This window comes from Dipteris shenzhenensis, chromosome 10 (assembly GCF_047967505.1).
Source record: "Dipteris shenzhenensis isolate YYH24624 ecotype China chromosome 10, Dip_SZ_1.0, whole genome shotgun sequence".
NCBI classification, from domain to species: domain Eukaryota; kingdom Viridiplantae; phylum Streptophyta; class Polypodiopsida; order Gleicheniales; family Dipteridaceae; genus Dipteris; species Dipteris shenzhenensis.
In genome coordinates, this window is record NC_141605.1 from 24,674,948 (window position 1) to 24,700,234 (window position 25,287).

The 25,287-nt window shown below is 44.1% G+C and overlaps 1 protein-coding gene across 1 annotated transcript in view; it reads left to right on the forward strand.

The window, feature by feature from the left end:
• Window positions 1–4,753: 4,753 nt before the first annotated feature.
• The window catches only part of LOC147897600 (small ribosomal subunit protein bS16m/bS16c-like), a 32,887-nt gene continuing 12,353 nt past the window's right edge, over window positions 4,754–25,287 (forward strand). Inside the window, exon 1 of the mRNA XM_087380547.1 lies at window positions 4,754–5,143. Coding sequence (XP_087236673.1) covers window positions 5,008–5,143 — 136 coding nt within the window. The 5' untranslated portion in view covers window positions 4,754–5,007. The remainder of the gene's footprint in view (window positions 5,144–25,287) is intronic.

Genomic DNA, 25,287 nt, shown 5'->3' on the forward strand with positions numbered 1-25,287 from the left:
GATGATTTCTGTACATTCTCGACACATAAAGAGCACATCATGAAGGCTAGGTTGGCCTTCCAAAGGGTCAATGATGCGAATGGCAGCCTCAACCCTGATAAATGCACCATTGGAGCCACTCAAGGGAGGTTATTGGGACATATTGTCTCATTTGAGGGCGTCAAGCCTGACCCCAAGAAGGTAGAAGCTATCCTCAAGCTCTCCCCGCTAACAACCAAATGTCAGGTACGCTCATTTGTCAATCTAGTAGGATACTATCGCCGCTTCATTGATCAATGTGCTGCTTTAATGCAACCCATGACTATGCTATAAAAAGATGGAGTTGATTTCCCTTGGGATGAGGATTGTGATCATGGGTTTGTACAAATCAAGAGTGCTTTGGCTTCAGAACCCATTCTACGCAATCTTAATTGGTCAAAGACTTTCTATATTAATCTTGGGCTTGGTGAGCACACTCTAGCAGGTATTCTTCTCCAGCAAGGGGAGGATCGGTTCATGTATCCCGTTCGATTTACTTCTCGACAATTGCTCGAACCTGAATGACGCTACTCTGAGGTTGATAAGCATGCTTTGTCTTTAGTGTTCTGCATTGAGAAATTTAAGCATTATGTTGCTGGAAAGTCCTTCATTATAATCTATAGCAATGGTCTTGCAAAGAAGGTCCTTCAATCATCGAATCCCATGGGCCGATTGGCCAAATGGTTGGCAATTCTACAAGAATATGATTTTTCTTTCAAAATCGTAAAGGGGGTTGTTTCAACTTGAAGAGTGCTTTGATTGATTTAGAGGACTGCCTCGATGTAACCCTTGTAGCGGCCATAGAAGTTGGGGATCCATGGTATGGTGGTATCTACAGATTTCTGACCACTTTCTCCTTTCCTCTTAAAAGTACTAGCTATGAGAGAAAGAAGATCTGCAGAGATAGTAGGTGCTAAACTCTCTTTGATGGGGTGTTATACCGTCAAGGCTTGGATGGGATACTAAGATGGGTCATTGATGCAGATGAAGTACCTAAGGTATTGAAGCATTATCATGATGGATTTTGTGGAGGCCATTATGCCGGTGACTATATAGCTAAGAAGATTTTACATGCTGGGTACTATTGGCCGACCTTGTTCAAGGATGTCACTATGTATTGCAAAACTTCTGAACCATGCCAATTCTTTGGTAGGAAGGATTTGTGTCCTAGGCAACATCACCCAGTGATGTCCATCCATCCATTTCAGAAGTGGGGAATAGATTTTGTTGGGCCCCTAACCATGACTGCCTGCAAAAAGAAGTATCTTCTGGTAGCCACTTAGTATGTCACTAAGTGGGCTGAAGCTATTGCCCTCCCCGCTGCAAATGGTAAGGCAGTTGCAAATTTCATATTTGAACGTATCTGCACAAGGTTTGGGACACCCATGGAAATAGTATCTGACCATGGGAGTCCATTCTTAAATGAAGCAGTGGAGTTGCTCATGGATCGCATGGGTATTGATCATCGCACTTCTAGCATCTATCATCCAGCATCCACAGGACAAACGGAGCAAACCAATGGCCTCCTTTGTAAAACCATGGGGAAAATGGTCACAGGGAATAGGAGCCAATGGTATCAGAAGAACACCAAAGCCTTGTGGGCTTACATCACCCATAAAACGTCTACATGTCACACTCCTTTTGAGTTGGTGTACGGTATTGAGGCAGTTTTACCACTAGAGATAGAGATTCCGGCCTTGAGATTGGCACGAGAATAGAGGATGATAGAAGATGAACAAGTATAGAAGCTACATGTGCCATATGGCAAGAAGGTCATCAACAAGCATTATCTCAAGCCCTTCTTTGTTTGTGATGGTCCCAGACATGGAAATGCTGTGCATTCCCTGCCTGGGGGGGGGGAACTGTTATGGATAAATTTAACCAAGGTAAAAGGAATAAATATATGTGTGTGCTTGTATGTGTGGCAATAGTATAATAAAATATGGTGTGCATAAGGCCCAGGGTTGAGGTGGTAGGGCATGACCATGTGCCACCCTTCCATGTAAGAGGATCTATAAGGGGTGTTGTACATAATCCATGGTAGTTATATTATAAAATGTTAAGGTGGCATGGTTCCTCCATGTGCCAGCCCTCCACCTAGGCGGTCCCATGCCTACATTTAGTGAGACATGGACCAAGGACCATGGGAGAAGTAATATAAAATAGGTGGAGATGGATATTATATTGGATTATTCCCTCCATGTAGTATAGGCCCATGTGGGGGGGGGTGTAGATAGTCCAAGAATGCAAGTTAAATAATGGGGAAAGTAGGATGAGGTGGCAAGATTCCTTGTGCCAAACCCCTCCACTTGTCCTCCTAGATGATTGAATGTATTATAAAATTGGAAAGAGACCAGGGGAGTATCTTAGACTTGGGATATGGGGGTTGATATATATGGAAAAATGAGGCCAAGGGTTGTCGCACACAATTGAGAGTGCGTAACCGCCTAGCTCACATGGGAGACTTTTCCACACACACCATGCACTTGGGAGGATGCATTTATTAGGAGAGACCTCCTCTCTTGGCTATAAAAGGAGGGGGCTATTCCTTGGTTGGACATGCTCATTCTTGTAAACCCACCTAGCTAGTACTTTGATTTCTTCCCCCCATCTTTCCTTTCAAATAAAGCATGACCCTCCTCCCTTGATGTCTCCATCTTTACGTTCCTTGTCCCATCATGTACATGCTCCTCTTCCCCCTCTCCCTTCCCCCTTGTAGCGTAGTCCCTCTCTTCATTCCCACCCAGCCTAGGGTCTTTTCCTATGCTAATAGGGTGCAGGTTTTGCTTATTGTGGATGTTTTTAGTTTGTCGGACGAGGGGGCTTACTAAATGCTACAATGGGAAAATTTATTTGCAGGGCAAAGAGGATGAGTAGAAACGTATGTGTGTGGGAAGAAGCCCGAATTGGTCTCTATGATATACGAATTGGAGGTGGTCAAGCCTTATTTGGCCAAGTTGACTAAAGGTGGTGCGTATTTGTTTTTTATTATGAGGCTTTCCGCTTTCATAGCTTAAGTCCTGGTTGGCATTTGAATGCGATCTTTTGAGTGATGCTTATTCGGTCTTATTTTGGGAAAGGGCTTCTTTTTGCTTGATGTAAGTCTAAAGAGATTAGAGATCTGCTTGAGTTATTGGCTTACTTTTGTTGGGGCATTGGTCGTGGATTTTCCATGGGATCATGTTTTCTCGATTGATGGATTTTAATACCATGAATGTCAATTTGGGTCAAATTTCAAGGCCTGCCGAGGTGGCTGCAAGGAGCTCTAGAGCATTTGGCCTTATCCTTGGGAAGGTCTTGCGTATTCCTCCCTCTACTAGAACTATGGTGGAAATAGAAAGGGCTTTGATTCTTTGGGAGAAGTCAATTGAAAAGCCGGACCTTGTCGATATTTATTTGTCGAATGTAATGATCTATATGCAAGTTGTTGGATTTGGTCCATTCTTAGACTTGTTTTGCTTGCAAGAAGGAAGGGAGGTTTTCTTGGGCAAGTTGCCAAATCGATTGTGTCGCCCAAGTTGGTACTAGCTAATAAAGACTAGATGTTGAAGGTGGAAATAGTAGCTTCTTGGGTTATGTTGTTCACTCATGCATGTAGAGAATTATGTTGCTATGGAGAAGCTAGCCCTTGCTCCTCCAACTAAGGGTGAAGGGTTGTGCAATGAGATAGAGGATCCTACTAGTAGTAGAGAAAAGTATCAAAACTCATTGATAGAGAAGTTTCATCTAAGTTGCAAAGTGAGGAAGGATGGACAAAAGTAATTAGAAAAGGTGGCCAAGGGAGGCATAACCAAAAGATGCCCTAGGGGGGGGGAAACAAAAAACTTGAATGCCAAAGGTAAAGACACGGTGCATAAAATGCCAAGCATGAAGAAAAAGTGAGATGGACAATCACCATGCTTCAACCAATTTTGCTTGCATAAGAAGGAATGGATGTGGATTAAATATGTTCTTGTGGGTGCATCATGTATCGAGCAAGTAATATCTCCCCCCAACACCCCCCCCCACACACATAGGTCATGTACGAAGGACACAACCGTCCTTGGCCTATGGTGAGAGGCAGCAAGGGTCTTCTCAAAGGAATCGAATGTGGGAAGCCAACTCGAGTGGGTGAACATCCAAACCGCCGTGATGGGAGATCCCACTCACCACGCTCTCAGTCACTTGTCCATTCATGGTGGCATGCTACCTTGGATGGGCGAGTAGTCCGGTAGGGTCCATGGCTAGGGTCAAACACACGCACCCTCCCAACACACACACTAGGACACCAAGCCTAAGTAAGGAAGGCTGGATTCACACCACCTGGCAAAAGATGGTGTGAAGGGCTGCCACCCAAGTTGGCCCAATAGGAGGGCTTTGGAAGATTTGTGTCTGGCCCATAAAGGCCACTCCATGGCCAACTCTCCAATTGCTACATGATTGGCCCATTCCCTCTCCTCCGACCGCCACACCAATCACATGCTCAGCTTGATGAATCCTAGGTGGTTCAAACCACCATGCTTAGTGGCCATCTCCAATTCTTATCCTCTGTGTGTGTATAGTCTCATCTTGGCCAACAATTTTGCCGCTCTTGGCGAGCAGACTTATTGGTTATGGGCGTAACTCTTGTCGTTTGGGTGTGTTGATGTGAATTCCTAGGATCGACGTCTGATGATCTAGTGAGAGCCCTGCCATGTGGCCTAGTCTCATTCCCGCCAAGTTTATGCGGCTAGTGGCGAGGAGACTTGTTGTGGACCGATGTGTGATGTGACCCCATGAGGACCCCATGAGGGCCGGGCCTTGTTGAAGCCTATTTGAATGGACACATCCCCTTCACTACTAGAGAGTGTGTGTTCAGCTGAAGCTATGGAACCTGAATTCCTCATTTCTCCAAACTGCTTAATCCCTCAGTGACGCACTCTTTTTCGTTCTGCATCACTTGCCCTTCTTCTTCAGCCTTGCATCCGACCGCTCTTCACCCAGTACAGATTGGCCTAGCCCGCCACGAAGATGGGTGTCGTTAGCCTTCGATTGGCAAGGTTTGGGCGTAAGAACGCGCCTTTCTATCGGATTCACGCTGCTGACAGCCGAAGCCCTCGTGATGGCAAATTTTTAGAGAGACTTGGATTTTACAACCCCCGTCCAGGTCAGCCTATTGATATCAGAAATCTCATCTGTTTAATGGGTCAAAAGGACAGAAGTTGATGGGGCAAAAGGTTTAAACTGAGCGTGTTATATTTGACGTTTTATTCTCTAACATCGTACGTTCTTTGCAACGACTGAAATGAAATATCTGTCCTTACCTAGGAGTCTTGCTTAAATTATCCCTTTGTAGGAATATGGTGACTGTCCCGGCAACGGAACCACTGAAACCAGCCTTCAATAAGCAAAAGGGCAGTGATCTTCTTCTACTTAGTCATAAACTTCATAAATAGCCACAATGCAAGCTTCAGTCAGTTCAACCACTTAGCACAACTTAGAAACAAACTTCAACAACAACAAAGGTGAGGCTAGAATGCCCCTGCTCAATGAAAATAGTACACATTGCACCCATTGGCCCCAAATGCCTTGGCGCTCCTTGGCGCTCCTTACTTTAAATATAGTGTACTATAGTTAGGAAGATCTTTGGTGTCTCTCATGCTTGAGTTCTTCTTTTGCATTCATCTATTTTTTACATAGGAAGTCCCCACATGTTACACTGGTATCAGAGCAACATGGTTCCTTCTGATGTGAACAAGTTTGGAGGGACTCATGGCAACAAAGCTCAATAATGGGGACTTAGGCAACAGAGGGAGCATGTTGGGAATATTATATAATTTTGTATTTTGCATCTACCCCGGACTAGTGGTAGTACCATACTCCATTAGCTTCTCCCTCCCTTCCTTCATCGCATATCGGGCTGGCTCCTGTCTTCACCCATGTGCGTTTACACCTTGCGGCAAGGTAGGGGGTAATTTTTTCTTTGATAGTCATTATTGTAGTAGTTGATGGGTCTATTAGTCTTCCATTATGGCCCCATAAGCATAGTAGCTTTCATGTGAGAATTCAGGAGCGTGATCATCTCCTTGAGCAGAATCGGCTCCTTTCTAAGCAGCTCGAGCTTTTGCACGAGCAGGAAAAGAAGACAAAGGAGAATGCAACGACATTGGACCATTTCCAGCTTTTGTTGGAACAACAACACATCGGGCTAGATGTTGTGTCAACTTGGCACATTGGAGATCCAAGCAGGTGAAACTGAGAGCAATTGCTCTTACAGCATCAGCAGTTTCTCACAGCCTAACTCACAGCCTAACTCACAGTTCCTCCCAATCTACAGCAGCTACGGGTGTGAGTCCTGTAGACAATATCCACCCATCTTCCACATCTTCTTTTCTACTATGAAGCTTTAGTTGCAATCCAATGATATTGCACTAAGTTAAACTATCCAAGACTATGGTCACTAGGAAGGATATTCTCCTCTTGTGATTTCTCGCGCTGTCCATCACCTGCTTAGGAGTCTTCCACCCCTGAGCACAGTGTAGTGGACTATCCTCCCGCAGTACCCACCAACGGTTTTGAAGCAATTTATACATTGGCTTTGCTTGGGTCTACCAGTCCAAGGATTCAGTTTCCACAGTAGCTGCATACAGTTCCTCAGGGTCTTTTGCCCATGGAGTTGTTGCAACCATTTACGCAGCTAGCTCCCCAGGGGTCTTCCATCCCTTGGGCCAGAGCTCAGTCAGCACGCTTTGATGATGAGCCTCTTGGGTCTATCACTTATGGGGATCATCCAATTCAGCAGCTTATTCTCTTGGTGTTCCCTTCGGAGGGGATCATTCAGTCAATATGGTTAGTTTGGATGGGCTTTTTACTCGTCTAGGAGCTTGACTATGTCCAGTTAGTGCAATCCTATACTGTCCCCTTCTGAATTACAGCAACCATTTGAACATGAAACCCTAGGGCACTCCATGGAATCCACTCTCGTGTCAGTATCAACAGCCACACACATGGAAGATTCCAAGCATTCCATGCTTTCCTTCACCTTCACAAAGGTCTGCGACTCCCCGTCAACTGGCATCTCAATGTTAGACATCATCACGGTGTCGGCATATTTGACCTCAGTAACACATGGAGATGTCACCAAGAACAATTCTTCGATTGCCACATTAGCTTCGGCTTTAGTTTTGTGTCACCATCTGAATGTGAGTCGGACTACTCCTTGTTTTTCTGATCCGCCTTCTTCTTTCTACAATCCTTTGTAAAATGGCGTGGCGTGTCACAATAGAAGCACTTCTTCTTCTGCTTCCTCTTCTTGGAAGTATCCTCGTCATCTCCAAAGTCATCCTTCTTGGGCTTGCCATGGTTAGGCTTGCCCTTTCCTTTGCCAACAACGCCTTATCATCGTTGTCGTTGTTGTAGAGCTTCTTCCTAGCTTCTTCCTGGAGCAATAATGGACCCAACTCCTCAAAAGTCAGAGATTTGGTCCTCTGTCATGTTGTCATAGTCCTAATGAAACTTTTGAAACTCCGAGGTAGCCTCCTCAGTACCATCAAGGCCAACTGGCACAAGTCCACCTTTTGACCAACCGATGCTAGTTGGTCCCTTACCACCTTGACCTTCTTCAAGTGGTCATGTTATGAATCTCCTTTATCCATATCCAATTTGTAGAGCTGATGGTGAAGAAGCAAGATCCGAGATGTTGTTTGTCTCATACAGATCTTTCAAAATGGCCCACGCCTCTACTGACGTGTCGGTCATCTGGATGTGAGGAAGCACAGAGTCCGCTGTAGTCCCTATGATCAGTGCCAGGGCATGGGCATCTCTATCTTCCCAAGCTTCGGGCTCCTCTCCATCTACTGGTATGAGTATCTTCCCCTTGTTGTCCACCACATCCTCCGGATTTGCCTCCGTTCCCGTTGTTAGTTTCCATAGCCACTGAATGACTTTGGATCTTCACCTTCTAGATTGGGAGTGCTAAAGCCTAAAAACCCAAAAATGGTGGCAAAGAGAGTAAAACAGCATGGCAATATTCCATTCAGGTATGTGTGTCCTAGTGGATGGACTAACCAAGATGGTATAGCTTATCCCAACAACTAAAAGTGTTGAGCTTGCACACACTGCTTGATTTGGCAATCGGTGTTTCTGAAAGCTTGATACTACCCTAAGTATAAACTTAGGGAATCATCACGAATTAGATTATCAAATGAAACGAACCAATGAAAATATGGAAGATCTGCTTTGTGACGTTACCAAGACAAAAGTGATGGTAATAAAGACTGTACAGCCAGAGGTTATGCCTGTTATCGTGTGTAGAGAGAAGCCAATTGAAGTGGTAAGCACTTTCAAATATTTGGCCATTGACATCCCATCCTAACGATGGCTGGAGCAAAATGCATTTTAGCCAGATGGGAAAAATACTATGAGTTTGAAAACATGTGCGAAAGAAGTGATACAAGAAGATGGGAGATTCGGACGATACTCTTTGATGCACTTGTTGTACAAACTGCGTTATACGGGGTAGAAGCATGGGGAGACAGTATGTTCGATTCTACATGGAATGACACGAGGAAAATACAAAAAATGTTTCTGCACTACCATCTGGGTATTAAGTCCACAACCCTTTACTCAATGGTGCTCTTGGAAACTGGAAGAAGGCCATTGGAAATTACAGCAATGGAACGGGTGTCAATACCTCACAAGGATAAGGAATTGGACTTTTATACAATCATATGATCTCTCTCTCTCTCTCTCTCTCTCTCTCTCTCTCTCTCTCTCTCTCATGACGACACTTGACTATGCATTGAAACGATATGAAGCAACCTCAATCATAGACGGTTTCTGTGTGGGAACCCGGTTGCCTGACTCGGACCATAAGCCACTGCATATTAGCATATGAGTTCACTCCAGCATCAAAAGGTTGCACAACACGGATACAACTCATTAGTCTTTCAAGATGAACCCGGATAAAAGGGAAGAATATGCGGGTAAGCTTGAAAACTTTTGAAGAGAACAGCCACAATTGCCTAGTGCTAGAGAAACATGGGTACACATACGAGATGCCATGTATACAGCAGCCAGTCGGACAATGGGCAAACTGGTAAGAGTAAGAAGAACACAAAAGTAGCTGCATAACACATGGTTTGATGCTGAGAGTAAAAGAGCTCGAAAGAGACTAATGAACCTGCCTGAAATGTGTCGTGAATGGTCCGATGCCCAAAAAAATAAAAGATTTGGGTACACAATAAGAGGAAATATTATGATATAGATAAGGAGACAAGGGAAAGGGATGTACTAAACTATACAGCCCAAGAGAGCATGGACGAATATAAAAGGGAGAGACGCATGGATATAGTAGAGGATTTTACAATAGAAGAGCTTTTGGCCTACATTAAGCAGCTGTACACTCATACAAATGCTCTACCCATGGCCACAATTAGACAGAAGCATGTAACACAGGAAGTCATCACCTCTAAAGAAGCAATGTACGCATTAAAGAAACTTTGGAATGGCAAAGCATAAGATGCATCACACATATGTTCAGAAATGCTGAAATGGGGTGGTCCCAATGCAAGAGCATGGATACTTAGAAGGCTTAACCAAGCGATAATCGAAGGACTCCCTAGAGATTAGCAAGCAAATTGGATCAAAGCATTCCACAAGGGAGGGGACAAAAAGCATCTCACTAATGACTGCGAAATCATGGTCAGGTGCAGTATGGCAAAACTCTTGGGTAGTGTGATGGAACATAAAATCAGCACTTGGGCTGGAAAAGCAGGCAAAAGGCCAACTGGACAGGCTGGTTTCAGACCCAAAGACAATACAATCGATCATCTTGTTACGCTTAGGGTCGTAAATGGAAGAAAGCGAACTATGAGGGGCTGCCCTATTGTGTTGCTTTGTGAATTAAAAAAAAACATGTGACACTGTACCCGAAGATAAACTCTGGGCGAGAATGGAACAAATTGGAGTACCAGCACCATTAAGGGTGGCAGTAACCGAACTATACCAGAAAGTATGGTGCCAGCAAGGTTAGCTGTGTGATGGATTGCCTTGATGTCTTTTGTAAAGCTTCAGGATCTTTAATTAATCATTCCAAAACAGGGTATAATACTCTCAATGGCAAGGAACAAGGGGTTCTTTAGCAGTTGGGATGTCTTAAAATTCAAAAGGGTGCAGTATTTAGACTCAACAAATAAATGAAAAATATCCTCCATGGAGTCCAGACATCTCTGACATTTGACATCTCCCTTTCCTATTCTGAATCCTCTAGCATTAGTCCAAACTGCTTTATGGAGAATAAACGAAGTAAGACAAGACATCTTCTCTGGAACGCTTTTAACCCAAATTCTGTTAAACCTGGCATACCAAACAGCTCTATCATCCTTCAATTTCCATCTAACGTTGAGGGTCCTGAAGAGATCATCCATGTCAACAATAGGAGTTGGTATTGGAAGTATGGAAGAACATCCTACCCAACTGTATGCATACACAAGACAAAGCCTCCTTTCTAGCTAATTTCTCCCTTCCATAGGTCCAACCTTCCCATGACCAGTCCCTGATTTTTATTGATGAGGGAAAATTTCCTTCTAATTTCCTGCCATGTCTTCCATCTGAAGAGTTCTGTAATCCACAATTGTCTCCAAGATTGAATCCCCTTCTTCAAAAGACCAGCTGCCACAATAAACTGTTCATCTGTCAGTATGCAACATCTGAATATTGTTGAAAACCATACCCAGTCAATGACCATGAAAGCCCCTTTACCAGAGAATTGTATAAAAGCTTTTATATCTTCAAAAGCACCCCACATAGACTTCCACAGTGAGCTTGCTTTGGCCTTGCAGGATTCAGGGTTGAATATAGCTGAAGTAAGAGGATAATTTCTCCGTTTGGGAGCCCTACAGGATCTGATGTGTCTCATATTTCTCAATAAGAGCTGAGCCCAGTCAATTTCTGGATGTAGTAGAGCTTTGATTATCCAAGCAGCTGAAGGTTTTTTGGCAGCAGTTGAAATATCTATCACACCTAGCCCCCCTTCTCCCTGGGCTTAATACAATAACTCCATCTTACCTTAGAGATTTGGTTATTTCCTCCCCACAAAAATGATCTACACAATCTGATAGATCTGTCAAGCCCAGTTTTAGATGGAGACCAGAAAGAAAGATAAAATATAGCTATAGGGTAAAGACAGTGGTTGAGTATCAATCTCCTTCCAGCCAAGTCTCAAGACACAAACGCTACTGTTTTATCTCTGATGATCATTCAAAGTTGCCTAACTTCATGCAGAGGAGAACTACCACAGCTGGTCCTTCAACTCAGGTTCCCTCTGCTGCTGCTGGCCCCTCTACTCAGCCTCCTTCTGATGGCCTCTTCACTTAGGTTTCCTCTGCTTCTGCTGGTCCCGCAGCCCAGTTTCTTTCTGTTATTGCTGGTCCTTATACTCAGATTCTCTCTGCTGCCCCTTCAACTCAGTATCCCTGTGCTGCTGTTGATCCCCCTACCCAGCCTCATTCTGTTGGCCTCTTCACTCAGTCTCCCTCTACTGCTTTTGGTCCCTGCACTCAGATTCCCTCCGCTGGCTTCTCCACTCAGATACTTTCTGCTGATTCTGTCCCTTCCTTTCAGACTCGGAGACTTGCTGATGCTGTCTTACCTGATCAGCTACAGGGTATGGATGAGATGTCTATTGACCCTATCCAGGGTGTTTCTGCTGCTCCTGCTAGAAATTTTTCTGAGGTTATTGCTGCTCCTGCTGATGCTACAGCACACACAACCGACTCCAATGAGGAATCTACTAGCTTCGTTTTACATGTTTGAGAAGCATCTCTCAATATATATTGACGAATCTACTTGTGTTGGTTTATATCACTCTTGTGGTAAGAGAGGAAGTTCATTTGTGAACAACACTCCATTTTTGGATGAGCTTTGAAGATGTACAAAGATGTTTTGAATTCATATAATCACTCTTTTTCTGCCCACAAAAAACAAAGTACTCTCATGGATAAGACACTACAAACACAAGCTGTTACATTTTTACAGTTATTAGACCTTGTAATGACATGGCAATGCCATGGCCCACATGGCAAATTTTATTGACCCATTGTAATCATAAGCTGCCCTAGCTGAGGTTAATTGATGTCATATTTTAAAAGTGGTTCAGAAGCGATATCATTGAGTACGCTAAATTTAAGCATTAATCCATAACACTCTTCCTTAATGCTGAATTGGATATCTTGCAGACCCAGCATTTCTCTGTACTATTCAAATTTCCTGCCACCGAAGGGCTTTATAAAAATATCACCAACCTGCTTAGTGTGATATAAAATCTCATGTGATGCAATATTTTTCCTGATGAAATGAAAGTCCATCTCAATGTGCTTTGTTGAAACACACGACTTTTTGTCAACATTAACACTCAATGATGTGTCCATACAAGTATGCCAAAGGACATGGAGGAAGCAAATTGATATATGAATAATGCCCCATGCATGGGAATAAGCCAAGTACAATGCGTTGCCCTCAGAACACTCCACATCTGCAGCCTGAGGGCTGCTTAAGACTGGCATGCTTCAGCTTCTCTGGCATCTCCCTTCTTTTGCTCGGGCCTGTCTAAGGGTTGTATGGCTTCTGAATGGGAGTACAAGGGCTCAAGGTCTCCATCTGTAGTGGAGGAGAGCTTGTCTGTCCCCCTCCTTCCTGCTGGCCAACCAGCCTCCTAGACAGGTCGAATAGGGTCTGTAAAGGATCTGACAAGGTCTGGTATCCCAGACCCAACCTGGGTCTATGACTGTAACATGGAGAAATCCTATTCACTCTTTCTCCTGCTCACCACTACCTGAATGCACAGAATACTTTGATAGCATAGTGGCACATTGATAGAATGTTCAAGCCGATCATACTTGATTTATCAAGCAATCAATCAAATACCTACACCAAAGCACAAGTGGAACTGTGAAGTGAGTGTGACACTGTTGAGGGAGGAATATAAAAGGGACCCCCAAAGAGAGAATAAATAACTGAATCTTTGTATGCCCAATAGGGCTTAATCCTCACTGAAGAGCTGGAACTGAGGACTGCTATGGGGCATCCCTATCTGCTGCTGTACTGGACTGAATCGGGCTAGGGAACACTAAGAAGGGCCTGAAGAGGCTGCCAGACTGCTGCAGCTCTCCTGCCTTGATCCTGGCCCATAGAACTGCTCTTGGCTGAAGGCTGAAGCTTTGAAGGAGCTCTCAAGGTGGATGATGAATGGGCTGTCTTATATAGGCTTTCAGAGCAGACTGGACGACCCCGTCAACGCCAACCGTTGACCTGGTTGTCTGGTCAATGTCAACCGTTCAAAAGTCAACGTTGATAAAAAGTCAACACATTGCCTTTGGACAAAAAAGTCAACTCTGCATTTTTGGACCTGTGCTAGCATGTCATGGGCTGTGGATGCCTGTGACATCCCCTTTTGCTGAAATTAGAACTAGGGTATGAAAAAGGCCTCCCAATATGCTGAAAGGAGCTGTCTCACTGTGAGTTACCTAGCTTGTGAATCTTGATCTGATGGAGCTGAATACTTGTGTTACGCTCTAGCCGAGGTAGCATGACCTCGGAAGAATCAGTCGACATTTCCCTTAAGGATCTACGTTTGTAATATATTTGTTTGCGCTTCATGTAAATGATCGGGAGGGAATTAATGTCAAGGTCCTAGGTGAGGGCTGATAGCACCAGACTAGGTGGATCTAAGGCTAAGGGCCTAATGCAAGCAATGTGCCTAGGGGCAAAGGAAATTAAAGTGTCCCAAGAGAGGGGTGAAAAGATGCATTAGGAAAGGCCCTATGATGATGACATGTGGCATCTAGATCCATCTAGGGAGATGGGGCTTGTTGGAGTTAGTGAGTGAAGGAGAATGTACCTTCACGTGATTTCGACTTCTCTGAGAGCTCTCACGCTCTAGCGAGGATTTGGCTGGGAGGAAATTCTGTGGTGCTACTCTCGTGATTCTGCTGTAGTAGTAGGAAGTTTGTATCATTTGGTATCAGAGCAAAGGTTTGGCTGCCTTTCTCATGGAGCCACGATCAGAAGATCGATGAAAGCTTATGCTTATGCCTCGCGATGCCCAACTGTGGACAGTCCTTAAAAAAAATCATGAAATGGTTCTTCCCTCGGTGATCGGTGCAGAGTGTGAGTAGGACTCGAATAATTCTGACCTGGGATAGATGCAATTGCCAGGCAATGCACAAATGAGGCAAGATGCGAAAAGTTTCCAATCTTTTAACGGTCGACCGGAAGGCGACTGCACTAGAACAAAAGCACAGAATATGATCCAAGCGACACCAGCAACATTGCAAAGCACCTGCGGGAAGATTGCTGCGATGTCTCGAAGCTGAAAATCACTAGGGATGGAGAAGCGAGGAGCGTACAATGACCATTACAAATCTGCAAACGCCAGAGCAGCGTTATGACTGTATGGTGGCTCGATAGCGAATTAGCCCGTGGATTGATGAAACAGATAGCGAATTAGTCCTTGCATGTGCGACAATTAGAAGCCACGTGTTTTCTGGTTCGGTCGATGAAAAAAAAGAAAAAGGATTGTTTGTGGTTACGTAACTAGCCCGTAGGCTGAGACAGATTCCGAACAGAGAGTAACGCTTTGGCAGAAGAAGCAATAGATCGTATCACTTGGTATCCAGGGAGTTACCTGGAGGCTGCAGGCTTCGGCACATCTGCGCTACGTGAAGACTCCAGGGGTTGCAGATTTTGCGAGTGTTGATATCCGGCGTTGTGATCTGGCACAGTATCAAATCGGGTGGTAGGAGCGAACAACCAGGGAGCTTTCTTTGGCATTCGTCAATTTTGTGTTTTTTTTCCCGACCTTAGTCTTTGTTGATGCTCCGCTTGCATGAAGAGGTTCTTGTGAATATTTAGTCTACATGAAGGTTCGATGCCATAACAGGGTACATAGCAGACTTGGGATTTTTTTGACTTCTTCAAATTCCGGTGGGCGATCTGGGAGACTATGCTTGTGCATATGCCTTTGTGATAAAGTCAGTTTGTTTGCAGGAATTTCCCTAGTATAGGAAAGGCGGTATTTTATGCTTGTGTCAAATGCTTAGTCAGTGTGCATGTGGGATTGCAGGTATTCCCTAGAATAGGGAATTGTGTCAGAGTGCCAGCATACTGAATTTTGTTAGTTTTTGTAAATACAGTGTTCTAGCGGTGTTTAAAAAAAAAAAAAAAGAAAAGAAGAAAGAAAACCAAAACACCCATTGACCTGAATGGAAGCAGAAGAAGGAGCTTCCAGGATGGACCTTGTAGAGTCAGGAGTCCGGCCAACCCAGCAGGTGTCGCGCCCAGTAGCTCACACCTTATATGGCAGGATTGCATTACTTGAGGATGCCTTGCAGCAATTATTAGTGCAACAGTTACAGGCAAATGCAGGACAGTTTGAACTTAGAAGAGTGATACACAGTATGTCTGCCAGACCTTCTCGAGAGGAGAAAGGAAAGGTTCCAATGGAACCGGAGTCTAGTGTCCCTACGGTCGAGTCTAGGAAGGCCAAAGTACCCAATATTGCCAATTATAGGCCGGAAAAGTATTCTGGTCGGATGAATGACCGTAGTTCTGATGTCATTGAGACCTAGTTACACAAATGGGACAAGGCGTTCGCCATTTGTGAAATCAGAAATGATATCAAGAAGATCCGCGAGGCCACCCACATGTTTAGCGAGGCTGCGGATTGGTGGTGGATTAAACAACAGAAAGATGGTATTGCATCCACTACCTGGGAGGGGTTTAAAAGAGAATTCAGAAAACACTTCTTACCTCCTGACGAAGCATCCCGAGCTTGGGATCAATATAGAAACCTTTGTCAGAGAAATTTGTCAGTGGCATAATACACTGATAAGTTTCGAGAGAGCATAATGAAGGTTGATGAACCCCTACTTTAATCAATCCAGGTGAAAGATTTCATATTTGGATTGAATGATCGGATTAAAATGGAAGTTCGGGCTAAGTATGCGAACACGTTGGATGATGCAATAGCCATAGCCGTGAACTATGAAGATGCCAAGGGCAGCAGGCCAAGTGGGTTTGTGCAGGTCGGAACCCAGTATGGGTACTAGAAGAAATCTGGGTTTAAGAAGAAGTGGATTAGTAAAGGGAGTGGTTCTCAGCCGAGTGGTCAAGCCAAGCAGGCGAAACCAGCTGAAACTCCTAAATCAAGTACCACCATTGGAGTGAAGAGGAAAGTAACACCAATGGCAGCCCGGGCTTGCTCAAAGTCTCCCTTAAACCCAGAGCAAAGAGAAAAAGCGAGGAGAGAAGGCTTGTGTTTTGGTTGCCTTCAGCCTCATTAGTGGAAAGATTGTCCACGAAATAAGGATCATCGGATGGTTGAGATGGTAGTCTCAGAATGCGACGTGGAAATGGAGGGAAGTCCCAGAGCGGAACAGATGCAGATTCAGCTAGCGGAATCTTCTCAGAGGTCAGTACCTTGTTTGTTATGTGTGTCTGTTGCTAAGCTAGTAACGAGTGCACTTGATAACATCCTGTCTAAGCCCGCAGCAACGGGATATACAGCCTTTAATGATACAGAGTTAATTAAGATGAAAGGGCAAGTGGCCAATCATGATGTCATTGTGTTGTTTGACTCGGTGTCAACGTACAATGGGATTGTAGGCCATCTTTTGATGGTTCTAGTGATGCCCTATAGGCCATGATATGTGCCTTGTAAGCGTAAGTGTAGGCACTTATAGTGTTAGTGCCTTCTATGCCACATAGGACACTTAGTCCCATGTGACACCTAGGACACTTAGTCCTAGGCCTAGATACAAGTACTTTGTACTTGTGTTTAGGAACCTTATCTATCAATCTAAGTTTGACGTGACTTCTCTTCGACTCGTGTTGTACCTGCACTCTCACTCTCTCCCTTCGTTTCGCATCTATGGTGGTATCAGAGTAGGTTTTGCTCGTCTTCCAGCTCTACTCAGCCCCCGAGTCCTCCATTGCTCTTTGGGAAGTCTGCTGCCCTACTGGTCAACATATCTTCAGCACCTGCAGTTTTTCGAGGTCACTTGTTCCGTACTGCATACAGTACCTTAGCCGTACAGCCCGTACATGAACATGTACATCGCCGTCGCCGTACAACTGCGCGTCACTGTACTGTGCATCGTTGTACCGTACTGCATCGCCGCATTACACGTCCATACTGCACGTTGCCGTACTCCATCGTCGTACATCTCCTTCACTGTACCTGCGCATCGCCGTACAACGTACGGCCGTACAACCGTACACTCGTTCTCGAACTGGCCGTACAGCCGTACACTGTGCTTGAGCTGTCCGTACAGCTGGTACTTCCCTCGATATTGCAGTACAAGTTTTGCAGGATATTGAGTCAGATTTGCAGGACATTGGGTCACATTTGCGAGATTCCAGCAAAATTTGGGGCTTTCCCACATTTGCTCTCTTTTTGGCCTATTTGCCCTAAATAAATTTGGGGCTTTTGCCAAATTTGCTGTTTTTTGCATCAGATTTGCATACATTGGGTCACATTTGCAAAAATTTCAGCAAAATTTGGGCTTTTTTGAATTTGCCCTCTTTTTGGCCTATTTGCCCTCAATAAATTTGGGGCTTTTGCCAAATTTTCTGTTTTTGCAGTGAACATTGCCTGTCACAGTCACATTTGGGTCAGATCTGCATTTGCCCTTTGATTTGGGTCAGAAATTTGCAGATATTTGCTGTCATTTTTGGGACAGCCAGCTTTTTGCATTGATAGCCTTGAGGCTTTTGGGTTTTCAGGTCTTTTACAGGTTATCACACTTGCTATGGCTGGGAACAATCAAGATTTATTTGGAGTTCTTCGTGAAGATGATAAGTTGGATGGCACCAATTATCCGATGTGGTCTTATCTCATGAAACATATTCTTGTTGCAAAGCATTTGTGGAATATTGTTTCTAGGGCTGATCTGAGGCCAGCCAATGCTACAGTGGTTGTTTCTACTGTTGGTCCTTCTGCAGGTGGTACTCCTCCTGATGCCTCTTCCTCTAGCACTCCTGCTGCTGCTCTTCCAACTCAAGAATAGTCTAGATGGGATGCAAGAGATGCAAATGCACATTCATGCATTGCTTTATCATGCAAGAGAATCATTATTCCACACATCTGTTCTTGCAGGACAGCAAAGGATGCTTGGGATAAATTGGCTTCTCTATATCAGATTCGCAATGAAGCTCGTGTTGCATATTTGAGAAGGCAATTACAGGAAGTGAATATGAATGAAGGTGAGTCAATGGATGCATATTTGACAAAGGTCAAGGACCTCATGGAACAGCTTGCCAACATTGATGAAGTGGTGCCAAATTCACAGCTTGTCAGTACTACATTGAATGGACTACCAGATACATATCAAGGGTTTGCTACAACCCTTCGATTAGTGGCCATGGGTAATCCAGACCACTATTCTTTTGATCAGCTAGTTACTTTGCTTTTGCAGGAAGAGCAAAGTAGAGCTAACAGACAAGCCATTATTCCTGATCATGCATTTGCTTCACAGCAGACAGGGAGAGGCAAGGCTTCCAAGGCTATGGGCAAGCCGAAATTTGCGCACAGCAGCTGCAATTCCTCTACGCATAGCAGCTGCAATTCCTCCCATGCATCTAAAAATACAGCAGATAAGGGAAAGAAGAAAAGATGCAACTATTGTCGCAAGCCTGGACATGACATTTCAGAATGTAGGAAGCGCATTGCTTCGGAGAAAAAGAAAGCAGGATTGACAGTTAATGCCTCACATGCCATTGAATTCCATGAGCCAGCAGATGCTTCACATGCACATGCTCTTCAGGATGATTGGGCATGGGCTGTCCATTGCTCATTTGATTCCTCCAAAGCTGATGCACTCTTTACTGCTAATGATGCTCAGTCCTGGTACTTTGATAGTGGAGCTTCCAAGCATGTCACATCTTGCAGACAGTTGTTTCATTCTCTAGCTGATGCACCTCGAGGGGGGACTGTTACATGTGCCAATAATGCTTCATATGCTGTAAAAGGAGTTGGAGATGTGCAGCTCACATCCATTTCCAGCCATCCTGTCACTCGACAAATGTTCTTTTTGTGCCTGGAATTGAAGTCAACTTGATTCAATTTCAGCAATTGCTACTTCAGGTTTCAGAGTAATTTTTGATGGCTACAGATGCCTAGTATATGATCTTCATGATGACAATGCCATAGCTCTAACTGGCACTTTGCAAAAAGGGCTTTATCACCTTGATCATCATTCAATTGCACTTTGTACTGAAGCATTGGCTATTTCAGATTCACAGCTTGCTGAAACTCATCTTTGGCATGAGAGAATGGGCCATCTCAATTATAGAGCTCTTGCAAAGCTACATTCACAGCAGATGGCAAATGATGTACCTTAGACTCACATAGTTTCTAAACATGTGTGTGAGGGTTGTCTTTTGGGTAAGATGCATCGATTTCCTTTTCAAAAGAATTGTCCAAAACTCTCACAAAGGAAATTGCAGCTAGTACACAGTGATGTCTGTGGCCCAATGAGGACAAATGCCATTAGAGGATACAAGTATTTCATGACTCTCATTGATGATTTCACAAGGTATTGCTGGGTATATCCTTTAAAGGCCAAATCTGAAGTTTTCTTATGTTTCAGAGATGGCTGAATATGGTTGAGAATGAATCAGGATGCAAGCTTGTCACCCTCAACACAGATAGGGGGGGTGAGTATATGTCAAAGGAGTTTGATGCATTTCTATCCTCACGGGGCATTATTCACTCATGCACTACTCCTTACACTCCTCAGCAGAATTCTGTTTCTCAAAGGAAAAACAGGTCCACAATGGAGATGGCCAGATGCATGCTTAAGGTCAAGTCTTTGCCCAATAAATTTTGGCTTGATGCAGTAGTGTGTGCCAACTATGTGCCGAATAGATCACCTACACGGGCATTAAAGACTATTACACCTTATGAAGCATGGAAAGGCAGGAAGCCTTCACTTTCACACATGAAAACGATGTGTCATTGCCATTGCAGCCCATCATCATTGGCAAGTGCACCAACTTGACATCAAGACTGCCTTTCTTCATGGGGATCTGCAGGAAGAAGTCTATGTCACACAACCTCCTGGCTTTGAGGTTGTTAATTCTGAAAATAAGGTGCTTAGAAAAGCCCTTTATGGTTTGAAGCAGGCACCCAGGGCATGGTATGCCAAAATTCATGCACACTTACTATCCCTTGGTTTTCAGAATAGTCCCACAGAACCCACTCTTTATTTCCGTGGGAGTGGATCTGATTTTTTAGTGCTGGTTTTATATGTGGATGATATGCTTATCACGGGCCCAGATACTCAGCAAATTGCAGCTTTCAAGGCTGATTTGCAGCAGATTTTTGACATGTCAGACATGGGACAGCTCCATTATTATTTAGGCATTCAGTTTGCTCATGTTGAGGGGGGTATCATGATGTCTCAGTCCAAGTATATTGGACAGCTCCTTGATCGTTTTCAGTTTGAGGATTGCAAGCCAATCTCTACTCCAGTGGACCCTGGCTTCAAATTCTCAACTCATGATGGGAGCCCACCATGTGATATCACTTTTTATCAGCAGGCTGTTGGATGCCTTATTTATTTATGTCACACCAGACCTGACTTGAAGTAGGCAATATCTCAGCTCAGCAGATTCATGCACATGCCCAGTTCACAACATTGGCAGGCAGTGAAGAGAGTCTTCAGATATCTCAGAGGCACTCAGGATTTAGCCCTCTTCTATGGTGATCAGGGTTCACTTACCATGCATGCTTACACGGATAGTGATTGGGCAAGATGTTCCGACACCAGAGTGTCACATACTGGCAATTGTTTTTTGCTTGGCAATTCATGTATTTCTTGGCTTAGCAAGAAGCAAGTGAGAGTTGCCACGTCTAGTTGTGAGGCTGGGTACAGGGCAGCCTTCACCGCTATAGTAGAGTGTGTTTGGCTTTGACAGTTACTTACAGATCTTGGTATTTGCCAGACATCCTCCACTATTGTCTACACTGACAGCCAGAGTGCTTTGGCCATTGCGCGTAACCCAGTGTTTCATGCGCGTACCAAGCATATTGAAGTTCACTATCATTATGTTCGGGAGCGGTTGTCAGCAGGAGACATAGAGTTGTCCTATCTTCCCACAGAGGACAACATCGCAGATATGTTTACAAAGGCACTTCCTCGTCTCAAGTTCGAAGTCTTCCGACAGGCTTTACACTTGGTTCCCTTTGTTACATGATCTGACATTCCTTGTACATTCATAGGTGGCTATATCCTTTTGGATGAACATGTGCCACCATGACCAGAAACTACCAGGTATTCTGAGACGTTTCCAGAGTACTTCAGCCCATCTTATGGAGGGGGGTTTGTAGGCCATCTTTTGGTGATTCTAGTGATGCCCTATAGGCCATGGTATGTGCCTTGTAAGCATAAGTGTAGGCACTTATAGTGTTAGTGCCTTCTATGCCACATAGGACACTTAGTCCTATGTGACACCTAGGACACTTAGTTCTAGGCCTAGATACAAGTACTTTGTACTTGTGTTTAGGAACCTTATCTATTAATCTAAGTTTGACGTGACTTCTCTTCGACTCGTCCTGTACCTGCACTCTCACTCTCTCTCTTCGTTTCGCATCTACAGTGATTAACTCCAAGCTCGTGAAGAGGCTGAAGTTAAAGACTAGCCCATTTGACTATGCGTATACAGTCAGGATGGCAGATGGAAGTTCAACTGAAGTATGGGACTAAAGGGTTACCCAATTGGAGCTTCGTATTCAGGACTATGCTGAGAAGCTTGATTTTGAAATGACTAAGCTTGCTCATGCAGATATAGCCTTGGTATGGCGTGGCATTCTAGGAAGAATCCAACCATTGATTGGAAAAAGCACGTATATCAATTCAAGATGAATGATGTGCTTTATGTCTTACAAGGTGAGAAAGATGTATCTCAGGGACCGTTGGTTTCCGTGATGGAAATCCGAAAAGCTGAATAAGAGTTTTTATTCCTTTATACAGCATTGGTAGAGCCGGTTGATGATTCTTCGGCTAGCACTGATGTTGCGCAAAGTGGTGAGATGGCCAAGCTGGCTAATCTAATAGCAGAGGAGTTCTCTGAATGTTTTAGGGATGAGTTATCTTATGGGTTACCTCTAGAGCGGAATGTTCAGCATAAGATTGAACTGATCCCGGGGGCAAAACCTGTAAATAGACCTTCCTATAGAATGAGTTTTACTGAAGAGGCGGAGGTGCGTAGACAACTGAAAGAATACCTCAAGTTGGGGCAGATTTAACCAAGTTTCTCACCTTTTGCTTCGCCAGTGATATTAAAGAAGAAAAAGGATGATATGTTTCGCCTCTGTATAGATTACAGAGCATTGAATAATATCACTGCTAAGCACATGTATCCGATGGCTCGGATTGATGATTTGCTAGATGCATTACATGGAGCCATGATTTTCGGCAAGATAGATCTCAAGTGTGGCTACCATGAGATCCGGATTAGAGCCGAGGATGTGTATAAAACCGCTTTCAGAAGTAGGTTTGGTCATTATGAATTTTTGGTAATGCCCTTTGGACTTACCAATGCTCCTGCTACATTCGTCATGCTTATGAACGATTTACTACGTCCGTATATCGAAAAGTTTGTAGTACATTTTATTGACGATATTCTAGTGTTCAGTAAAAGTATTACTGAGCATCGTGAACACTTAAGAATAGTGTTCAGTACTTTGAGGAAAGCCAGTTTTTATGTAAATAAAAAGAAAACTATACTGTGTATGGTTAGGCTTGAATATTTAGGATTCATAATTACTCCAGAGGGGATAGAAATGGATCCAAAGAAAGTGGCTGCAATACTGACTTGGCCAATCCCTCAGAGTCTGACCGCTTTGCGATCATTCTTGGGATTTGTCCAATTTTATAGAAGGCATATCAAAGGATATTCCGAAATAGTATCGCCATTGACTGATCTGACCTCAGATAAAGTACCTTTTATATGGGGACGGAGTCAACAAGAAAGTTTTAACACCATAAAACAAGTTGTGGTCACAGGACCGGTGTTAAAAATAGTTGATCCCCAGAAACCGTTGTTCCTGGAAACCGATGCAAGTGGCATTGCGGTAGGAGCAATTCTCCTTCAAGAGGGAAGGCCAATAGCCTTTGAAAGCAAGAAGCTTTCTCCCTCTCAAAGGAATTGGCCAACTCATGAATTGGAGTTGTATGCTGTTATCCATGCTTTGAAAACATGGAGGCATTATTTGTACGGTTCAGAGTTTTATGTGGATGTGGATCATGATACTCTGAAACATTTTTGTAAACAGTGTGACTTGAGGGGCCGCCAAGCTAGGTGGGCAGAGCTCATGCAGGAGTTTAATTTGATGATTTGGTACCGAAGAGGGAAGGATAATGAGGTTGCTGATGCGTTGTCTCGCATTATGCACAATATGAGTTTTATGGTATTAGAGAGTGCTCTAATGACCGAGATTAGAGAAACTCAAAAGGTGGACGAATTTGTCCAGAGCTTATGGCCTAAAGCTCATGTGTTTAGACCCGGGAAAGAAAAGGATGACCTGGCATCCAGAAAAGGCCAAACATATGCAAGATATACCATAAGGGATGGTATGCTAAAAAGAAATGGCAAGGTAGTAGTACCTAGTCAGAATGATCTCAGGCAGAGTGTCATTCGACAATGCCATGATAGCCCATGTGCAGGATATCCAGGAGTCGAGAAGACATATGATCTCGTGAAGCGAGATTTCTTTTGGCCAAAGATGAAAAAGCATATTCATGATTATGTGACACGGTGTTTTTCGTGTCAGGTAAGCAAGGCTGAGCGGATGAAGCCACCCGGACTTTTACAACCCTTGGATATACCACTAAGTAAGTGGGAGAGCATTTCCATGGACTTTATTGTAGGACTGCCTACGACACAAGGTGGTTATGATTCTATCCTTGTGGTGGTTGATCGTCTAACCAAGATGGCTCACTTCATTCCGACTAGAGAGTCTGTTAGTGCCCCGCAAGTGGCGGATTTGTTTATTAGACATATATTTCGTCTGCATGGATTGCCTAGATCCATAGTGTGAGACAGAGATGTCAGATTTACCGGTCATTTTTGGACAGCGGTATTTGAGACACTAAGGACTGAGTTGGGAATGAGTAGTGGGGATCATCTTGAAATGGATGGTCAGACGGAGAGAGTCAATCAGATTTTAGAGGATATGCTGAGGGCATATGTGTCATTGAGGCAACATACGTGGGACAAGTGATTGCCATTATTAGAGTTTGCGTACAATGATAGAAAGCATTCCTCTACGGAGTTTAGTCCGTTTGAATTGAATTATGGCTATAGACCAGCAAATCCAACTACAGTTGGAATACCTCAGAGAGTGCCTAGTGCCGCGAACTTTGTGGTTCAGATGCGGGAGATGCTAGCACTTGCGAGAGCTAATATCCGACAGGCTATGGATAGAGCCAAGGCGTATGCGGATGAAAACCGGTCTATAAGAGAATTTAAGGAAGGAGAAAAAGTTTTTCTCAGAGTTCCTTTGCACTTGAAGTCGTTAACTTCAGGAGAGTGTGCTAAGTTATCACCTCGATACTGTGGGCCGTGGTTAATTCTAAAGAGAATAGGCAAGGTAGCCTATAAATTAGAATTGCCACAGGGTTGCAAGGTGCACCCGGTTTTTCATGTTTCTCGTTTAAAGAAATTTTTGCATACTGGTGACTCACTAATCGAAGGTGTGGTTTTGTTTCAGGAGATAGAGGATAATGCAAGGCGCAAACCAACAAGAATTCTAGACCGAGGAACAATGCAAGTGCGAAATCAGAAGATATCCACGGTGTTGGTTGCATGGCATGGTCAGCCTCTATCAGAAGCTACCTGGGAATCCGTATACCCGTTGCAGAGAGTGTTCCCAGACTTTATCATCGAGGACGCTGATGTCTAAAGAGGGAAGGAATGTTACGCTCTAGCCGAGGTAGCATGACCTCGGAAAAATCAGTCGACATTTCCCTTAAGGATCTACGTTTGTAATATATTTGTTTGCGCTTCATGTAAATGATTGGGAGGGAATTAATGTCAAGGTCCTAGGTGAGGGTTGATAGCACCAGACTAGGTGGATCTAAGGCTAAGGGCCTAATGCAAGCAATGTGCCTAGGGGTAAAGGAAATTGAAGTGTCCCAAGAGAGGGGTGAAAAGATGCATTAGGAAAGGCCCTATGATGATGACATGTGGCATCTAGATCCATCTAGGGAGATGGGGCTTGTTGGAGTTAGTGAGAGAAGGAGAATGTAC